Here is a 9667-nt window from a genome sequence, read left to right as displayed (position 1 = left end):
TGGGTGGCGCAGTCGGTTGGGCGTCCGACTTCGGCCAGGTCAAGATCTCGCGGTCCGTGAGTTCGAGCCCCGCGTCAGGCTCTGGGCTGATGGCTCAGAGCCTGGAGCCTGTTTCTGATTCTGTGTCTCCCTCTCTCTCTGCCCCTCCCCCGTTCATGCTCTGTCTCTCTCTGTCCCAAAAATAAATAAACGTTGAAAAAAAAAATTAAAAAAAAAATACAGACAAGATTTTTCTGGAAATCCGAAAAATTATGGTCACCGGTGCCATTGATGGGTTATTTTTGTTTGTTTGCTTGTTTTTGGTCCAATGCACAAAAAGGTCTATGAGTGAGTAAGCATAAAGCAGTTGGCTTTTCCCACTCACTGGCGACAGCATGTGGGACTACCTTCATAGAGTAATTTCTTCTGGCTTTCACCATTTTGTAAGTAAACAAAAAAGAAACATTCAAAAATAAGAGGGAAAGAAGGCGCTCCATTCAATGGTGGGAAGTGCTGGATCACAGACAGTTACACAGGCCATTTACTGTCAGATTTAGTTGAGTCTCTGCTATGCTAATGCCGGTTTGCAAATTGCCAAGAGGGAGACACAGGGCACTGCATATTCCGTGAAGCACAGTGAACTACGTCTAGCAGGCTTCCGCAGGGCTGGGACCAAACCACGAGGAGGTAAATCAATAAGGCAGCATTTGTATGGTCCTGTATTTGTTCTCCAAGTGGTCGGGCGCAGGGTAGGACTGCTGGATGGAAAAGTACCAAGAAAGGGTACCGCCCAGGCCTACAGGAGCAGTCTGAAGACAGCATGGCCCTGGGCCCTACCTAGCCTTCTGGGGCGGGTGGAAAGGCAGAGATAAGACACAAGCCCTGAATAGAAATCTGCACCTGAAGGTGAGGACCCACACCTGGAAGTGTGCTATACAAGGTATGTTTAGTCTGTATGCCAAATCAATTTATGCTGCCCCCCCCACCCCCACCCCGCCCACCCTGCCGGCCAACTTAATAGCTGCCATTGAAAATGAAGACAATGTAAAGTTACAAGATTTTTTCTTTTTCAGTTTCACACTGCCATATGATCGATCACTAACCATTTCACAAATCACATACAACTTTCAAGTCAGGTGCAATTTAATATACCAGAAATCAGTATCAAGACCAGGGAGAAAAATAAATGAGCTCCAAAATATTGGCGACAAGAGACAGGGAATCCTCAACACTTTTCTACCTGTCTTTTTTGAATTGACACAGGCTTTTGCATAACGGAAACCACGGTAACACAAAACTTGATCTTCACTCTCCTGGCGTCGAGACAAATCTTGGGTGCGCGCGCGCACACACACACACACACACACACACACACACCATTTATCTCCAAAATAGCCACATTTTTTTTTATTTGGTGATCCAATACGTTTTTAATTCAAATAGTCACCACATAACCTAGGCACAATATTAAGCATTGTACAAGCAAAGTAATTTACTGATTTTCATTTCAATTGCCAAAGAGTACAATAAGTGAATTGGTTACGGGATATACTTCTGTACATAAAAATATCCATGTATTTATACAAGGGTATGGAACAGAGTTTAAAGATAATAAAACCAGAACATCACAATAAATAGGATGTGTTCCTACAGGATAGCAGAGTGCGCTTTATCAGTAAGCTGTCCAGTCTTTCTTCAAGGTGCTTTATATTCTTCTGAGCTAGGCTCACATTAACCAAAAGAAGGGTTAGGGGTTAGTAGTTGATTCTGAATCTGAATGCCTAACTTTCATAGGTTGCTTTTTATTTGCATTTCCAATAATAGGGGTAGAAGATATGATAATTTATTTTCCAAAAGTCTTTGCAACTTATCAAATCCTATTGATTTCCCACTTCAATATTTTAAAACGCAGATCAATCTAAGCTCTAGCACCGTATGACCATGAGATACATGTATTTCTGTCAGAGCAACAATATTTTATATCATCTTTGTTCCTCTGGCTATAACAATTCTGTTTAGAAAAATTTTACCAAGCTAAAAAATAGTTGATCTAGGTTGTCATAAAAAAGAATATTAAATACCTTTGGTAAAAATAGATATATTTAACAAGATTAGAAAAGCAAACAGTTATAGTGTCAAAAGGAGAATATAAAAATGTACACGATAAAACAAATAAACCGACTTGTAGATAAAGTGAAGATAAGGCCACTCTTCAGGTTTGTCTCTTCCAGAGTTCTCTTCTTCTAAATGGTGGAAACTTTAGTAAGAAATATGGAAAATCCAGTCTTTCCTGTCAGCATGACACAAGTTTGATTTATCGTAACACCCTTCCTTTTTAAAAACCAAGGTTGTAGGACATAGAACACGCTGGTTTATATATCTGAATGTAAGGAAACAATTCCAGATTTCTGTGATTTTAGGCCCAGAACATGGAGCTTTAGAGTTAAGCAAGGCAACAGAATCAGGTGCTCATCGCACAGTTTTTTCCCCGTACGGACATTAGCCTAAGCCGCATGGAGACAGATGAAATACGGAACACAGCTAGCTGAGTAAGCACAAGGCAACTCTGTCACTAGCTAGTGATGCACAACATTCATTTTTTTTCCAGGACCAAAGACCTTTTCTCCTGTTATTCGGGCCTCTCCTCTCAAAAGAGCCGTTGCACAACTTCTAATTCCGTGTGGTGTCTCCTCTTTTAGAATACACTGTAAATCCTGAAGATGAAAGGTCCCTGAAGCAAACAACTGAGATTATGGATGGAGATAATGCGCAAGTTCTCTAACAGATCAGCCACCGAGCTGTACTGCTCTGGGAGAGGCTGTGCGTGCTGATGCGGTTATCCTCCTGTGTGCCCTCTGCACACACAGTCACACTCCTCGTGGTGCTCCAGGGCCACGTCCGTGAGAGATTTATGCAATCCCCTGACACCACTCTTTGGTCTCAACTGAAGGACCTGAAAGGGAACAATGTAAGCCATCTTTAAAATCAACCAATGTCTGTAACGTTTGATTTCATGGACAAGTAAAATTTCAGAAAAGAATCTCGGGGCCCAACAAAGACTTACAAATTTTTATTTTTTTTCTGACGAAGGCATCGTGAACACCTACCCCCACCCTTCAAAGAAATCACAAACGATCATCAACTTTTCGCGAAAGAAAGGATGTTTTAATAGCAGCCACTTGGAAGGATGCCGCCTCCGAATACGGAACGGTCCTGACATCGAAAGACCTACTGAGCACTCCGTTTCACTCCTCTGACAATATTACAGAGAATTTCGCCTTGATTCAGTAGTTTGAAACCACTACTGCCCAGCCGTCTTTCTGTTTGTTGGTTTCTTTCACTCATTCATTTTTTTCACACATGTAACAAAAATTTATACTTGAAGCAATACAAGTACTGCGATCCTGTGAAAGGAAACACGATCACTCTACAGCTGAGTCTGCTCAATTATGCCACTCATTAATTTTCTTGGCTTCGCTTCAAGTCCTCTATAAACTTGATGAGATGGATTAGATGTACTTCATAGACATCAGCCTCCGTCACAGCTAACTTTCCGCAGCTGGACCCACTGTGCAGTAAACGGAGGCTTGGCGATAATAACAATGATGCCTCTATTAAATGAACTTAATGTGCAGTTTGGCCTTTTAATAAAAAATATAGCAAGACAGACACTGATACTCAAGATATTTCCTTTTAACACTGCGACAGGAAGGCACAGCTATGTGTTCTGTAAAAGGTTATCTGAAGTATTTGATAAGAACTACCTACTCGGTGTGTATTTTCATTTCTTATAATAGAAACAATAAAGTTTCAAGGAATTGTGTTTGTTTGGATTATGAACAAAGACCAGGGGACATAATAATATGGAGTTGTCTAGTTTCTCTGTTCTCTGGGTAGGACAGCGATAACTTCATAGAGCAACTTCTAAAAGATACTCTTCCGGGAAATGTACGTTAATCCAAAGAGGCACAAGTCGAGTCTCATGACCGTTTTATTTGAAGATTTAAAAGAGAAAAGTAGAGAATGTATACCTCATTTGGAGTATGTGGTCATATCAAAGGTTAATCAGCTAACATTTTTTGAATGCTTACTGGGTGCCAGGCACTGTAATAATGTTTTTACATACTTTAACTCACAAGAATTCTATGAAGTAATTCACAATTACTACCCTTATTTTACACATGAGTGACCAGAAGCGTTAGAGAGAACAGGGACATAACCAGTATTTGTACTTTGGCCAAAGATGAATTATTAAAGTCAGGCTGATAGATAATAATTTTATAAAGACTTAGAATATATTGTTAGTCATACATTCTACTGATTTAGTAACGTTCTTCCTAGAGAGCTAAACAGCAAAGTCTTGTAATAACTATGAGAAATAGGGAACTTTTAAAGCAGACTTTTCTATTGAATTCACAATTCCAAAATAAAATTACCAAGACTATATGATTTTAACATGAAGCTTAACCCAATGACCGTCAAATATATGTGTCAATACTGAGTTACTGTTTTTGAACTTAAAGTGGCATCAAAACTGTTAAGACACTGGTGCTGTAACTTACCCAACTTTTGTTAAAAATTCTTTCTGGAATGAGGTTGAGTGGGTAGATAAACTGCAATATTGGCATAGCCAATGTCTTTAATTCCTAACTCCACTTGTATACATTTTCCCAGTTAGCAGGGGGAAAAAATTACTATAAAAGGTAAGAGTTAGAGAAGCTACCATATACAGCCGTAACAGGCAGTCATGCCAGGCTACAATCTTACAATCGTTCTTTCCTCCAGGAGTGCTTATGTCGACGTGCAGTCACCGAATAATAGCACCTCCCCACCCCCCTCTTCATCTACTGATATTTATGGAGATTTACAAATAGCAGAAGAATCGTATAATGTGGTAGTGATGCAAAGTCTTAGATAAGAAATTAAAAATACATGGGAGGGGACTTAATTAGTGCTCTCCTTCATTTCTTTATGAAGTTTTCACTTTGGAGGAGAACGATACGTTGGAAAATGACCAACAGGTCCCAGATAATATTAAAGAAGACAGCAAGACAGAAGCATGTCTCAAACAATTTTGAGAGAGAGGTTCGAACTAAAACTACAAACCAACGGAAAAAAAAAATCCAGGGAAAAACTAAAATCAGAGAATATGGAAGTGATTAGATCAGGTACAAAAAGAACCATCAGGAAATAGATGATCATGTACCACTGCCCACACTGTGCAAACAAAGTGCTGTTAAATTTTGGGTGCTATGGAACAATGGGGGCTGGTATTCACTACAAAAAAAAAAAAAAGGCAGTTGAATTATATACTTTTTATCCAGAACAGATCTATGCAAGAAAAGCAAGACCATACCAAATAAATAAATAAATAAATAAATAAATAAATAAATAAATAAATAAATAAAATATCCCATAGATCTTTTTGCCTGGAAAAGAATACTCTACCTATCTTGGGGCAAAATTCATTAAATTTTTATTGATCACTTGCCATAAGCAAAGAATAAGGTGAAGCAGAGAGGGTGGGGAATAAAGATGAGTGGGCGAATAGCTAATATATATTCAGGGAATGAAATATGCCAGACCCGGTTCTAAGTGTTGTGTCAGCTCCTTTAGTCCTCACAGTAAGGTATGAGCATTAGATGTTCACTTCACACATGAGGAACCTGAGGTGCAAGAGAGTAGAAGCAATTTGCCCCAAGTCACACAGCTAACAAATGTCAGCTTCAAGCCTTGGCTTCACAGATGGTTTTCTTCAGTACTGCAATGTAATGTTATCTTTGTTCTTTTTGGTTCTCAATTCAGTAAAAACAAATAAAAATAAACAATAATTCTGAATGACATAGCAAAAAAAATCTCTAATAAACATGTCTTTAAAGTTCTACATATGCACAGAAGATGGGCTAGTTATGCTAGGACCGGCAGGAAACTAGGATGTATTTTGAGGAGGACGTAACATCTGAGCTCATATATATGTAAAGTTCCTGTCTTGCTTTCTGAAAAATCCTTTTGTGAGATAGAAAAATCTTTAAGGAATTTTGAGGGAGGCAAAACTGGCTTCCAATAAATAGTATCTGGTACTTGATGTAAAAAGTAGTAAGAATCTTTTTAATAAGAAGATTATGCTGTAATATTGGGGCGCCTGGGTGGCTCAGTCCATCGGGTGTCAGACTTTGCTCAGGTCACGATCTCATGGTTCACGAGTTCGAGCCCCGCGTTGGGCTCTGTGCTGACAGCTCGGAGCCTGGAGCCTGCTTCAGATTCTGTGTATCCCTCTCTCTGCCTCTCCCCTGCTTACACTCTGCCTCTCTCTCTCTCTCGAAAATAAATAAACATTAAAACAATTAAAAATTATGCTATGTAACAATACTATCATCTTATGTATTACAAGCCTTTTGATTTTCTAAACTTATTTTTGAAACAATGGTTGAACAAAAACCACCGAAAGTGGTAAAGGAACCCAAATGGAGAATAATTGTTATATTTGTAGTAACACAAGGAACATAATTCAGCTTATTAGTTAAGGAAACTGGTATAACAGAGGTGAAAGCGAGAAGAATTAGGGTATCTAAGCTCTGTCTTTGCTTCTGTCTTCTCCATGAGGTGGAAGAGTCTTCAAACTGAAAACTGGAACAATAGGAATAAGAAAGGAATCATCAAAAGGAATTAAGGCCCAAGATGGGCTTCACTGCAAATGAATTAAGTCTTTGGATCCAGATTAATGATATTCAATGATTTAATGATTTTTAGCACTATTTGAAATTCTGTTCAAAAATAATTTCACTTCTCTAGGAGTAGTACTAAGCTCAGAACTTACTTCCAAAATATACGACTGAGAAAAATTTAGGTCTCAGAAATGATCAATTACACCAAACAAATAACCCCCCTTTTCTTTTAATAAGGTGTTTTGTTAACAAAAACACTATCACAGAAAAAAATCAATGATCCCCACAAAGCATTATAAAAAATTAAGACATGATGGTTACTGGAGATACTTGTGAGAAATGTGAAGTAGGCAACAATACAGTTATATATATCCACACGTGCGTTAGAGATGCTTTGTGGGAAGCTTGTAAGAGGTAATCATGGAATTAGATAAACATCCATAGCTGTATATGTGTACACACAGATAATGCACATATAACCACCCCACCCAAAGACTAAAGAATAATGGAGTGATGTCATTCTGGAAGGCCAGTAAGTTTACAAGTACTTCCCATAGTCCCTTCTCACACAAGAGTTTTATCTGAGATTATAAAATAGATACCTCATACTCTGTGGCAAAATTTTTTTCAATGTTTATTTATCTTTGAGAGAAAGAGAGAGAGCACGGGTGGGGGAGGGGCAAAGAGAGAGGGGGGCAGGGGATCTGAAGTGGGCTCTGTGCTGTAAGCAGAGAGCCCAGTGTGGGGACTGAACTCACAAACTTGAGACCAAGACCTGAGCTGAAGTCAGAAGCTTAACCAACTGAGCCACCCAGGTGACCCCTGGGGTAACTTATCTTAATAACCCTAAAACCGATGTGATTTGAAAAGAAATTTATAAGTATAGGATGGAGGAGGATATGCTTTACCCAAGGACTGATTTAACGAAAGAGAGCATGATGTGGACTCAGCATCCGATAAACTTGTTTAAAACAGGCTAATACGACTGGTCAGGGTTGTATAGCTCTTAGAATGGTGGCTATAAACCCAAAAGTTGTTGGCTAAATCAGGTCTGCAAATATATCGTATTTAATAAGGACTGGCTTTAGAAAGCCCCAAACTGAATGATTTTAGGTGAGAAAAGATCACTCTGGCTTAATTCCTATTCTCATCACATCCTTTCATGGTCACCGATCAATGCTGATGCCTGCCTTGCTTGTAAGGCGGTTTATTTAATCTGTTTAGAACGACTGTATTAAGGGTTTTTTTTCTGGACTCCCAGATTCCCAGTTCACAGGGGAGCAATAAGGCCGACCTCTGGGCACAGCCTGGCTGGAGCTCTCTGAGCCACCAAGCTCATGATTAGCTCCTTCTGAAACTAGAGTGGAGACGATTCCCAGCACAAGAATCTTGAGAAGCATGGGATGTAGAAACGAAAGTAGCACATGACTGATGGTGGTGAAGAGTCCATTTTTATCACAGACTGCCAGTTTGGGACATTACTTTCCACAGACTGCAATCTAGTAATTGTCATGGAATAACACAGCTGGGAAAAACCTGAGAGGTTATTCTATTTTACATTTACTTTACAGGGGTAAGTGCCCTGCTGATGGTCACAAGTTAACGGTAGATCTAGGATGAAAACAGTGTTCCTTATCTATTGGAATCCAATGCTTTTGTCCCACTTTATCAGCTGCCAACACAATACTGCTGAAGGGTAGGACAGCCATGTCATGTAAAGTGCAGTTTATGACGCTGGGTATATTCAGATGACTAACAGATAAAGAATTTTATTAATGTCCTTATGCACATGAAAAATTATTTCATTTAGTTAGTAGGCATTTATTTTGTGTTGTTCTTTTATTTAGTGTAAAAAATGAAACGTAATGAGATGCAATGATACAGAAATGAAGTCAGAAGGGCAGATTTTGACTTGATATAATTTAAATGTTTTATAGGATTAAAGCTGACTCATCAAGAGTGTTTTGCTTTCTGGTATAGGAATGCTACATAACGCTCCTGGAGAAAGGCTGGGTATAACTGGGGATATTCTAGCAATAACAACAATTTGGAGTGTGTAAGTTCTAAGGTTCCCAAAGGTCTGAAAAACAATCATTAGTAACATTTAATATTTATATTTTCCTTAATTCCACAGAATAAAAAGATGAAAGGAATCCATAAAGGGTTTAACATGCTTTTCGGGGCAACATGAATAATAGGAAGATTGGTAAAATTACGAACATATCTACTTGGGATTTATGTGCCCATGTTGCCTCAAATGGAAAAAGAAATACCAAAGATCTCCTTTCTCCAACATAGACAATAATTTCTTTAAGTCTGTCTTTAAAATATTTTCCCTTAGGGGCGCCTGGGGGCTCAGTCAGTTAAGGGTCCGACTTCAGCTCAGGTCATGATCTCGCGGTTCATGAGTTCCAGCCCCGCATCAGGCTCTGTGCTGACAGCTCAGAGCCTGGAGCCTGTTTCAGATTCTATGTCTCCCTCTCTCTGCCACTCCCTGGCTCCCACTGTCTCTCAAAAACAAATGAACATTAAAAAACAAACAAAAAAAATATTAAAATATTTTCCCTTTGTATTTGGAAAAGTTTAAAGTTGAAAAGTTTCACCCATTTTCTCCGCTGCAGAACACATTTTCGTTTTTGTAGCACAGATGAAACCCTCACTGACCGCCCATGTTGTATTGTCAGAGGACAAACTTTCTACAGCTTTAACGCCTGGATGTTTGAGTTAAAGGTCCTAATTTTATTTTATTTTATTTTATTTTTTTAACGTTTATTTATTTTTTTGGGACAGAGAGAGACAGAGCATGAACGGGGGAGGGGCAGAGAGAGAGGGAGACACAGAATCAGAAACAGGCTCCAGGCTCTGAGCCATCAGCCCAGAGCCCGACGCGGGGCTCGAACTCACGGACCGCGAGATCGTGACCTGGCTGAAGTCGGACGCTTAACCGACTGCGCCACCCAGGCGCCCCTAAAGGTCTTAATTTTAAAAAATGAAAACATGAACTAGTTTGTGAACCTTATTTG

At 39.3% G+C, this 9667-nt stretch overlaps 1 protein-coding gene across 1 annotated transcript in view; it reads right to left on the bottom strand.

Annotated features, from left to right (window-relative positions):
• Nucleotides 1–1104: 1104 nt before the first annotated feature.
• The window catches only part of PDGFC (platelet derived growth factor C), a 205942-nt gene continuing 197379 nt past the window's right edge, over nucleotides 1105–9667 (bottom strand). Inside the window, exon 6 of the mRNA XM_040471625.1 lies at nucleotides 1105–2932. Coding sequence (XP_040327559.1) covers nucleotides 2816–2932 — 117 coding nt within the window. The 3' untranslated portion in view covers nucleotides 1105–2815. The remainder of the gene's footprint in view (nucleotides 2933–9667) is intronic.

Source organism: Herpailurus yagouaroundi, unplaced genomic scaffold (genome assembly GCF_014898765.1).
Source record: "Herpailurus yagouaroundi ecotype Mexico unplaced genomic scaffold, PumYag 28, whole genome shotgun sequence".
Lineage (NCBI taxonomy): Eukaryota > Metazoa > Chordata > Mammalia > Carnivora > Felidae > Herpailurus > Herpailurus yagouaroundi.
The sequence above is the reverse complement of the archived record's forward strand: the minus strand, read 5'-3'. Positions and strand labels throughout refer to the sequence as shown.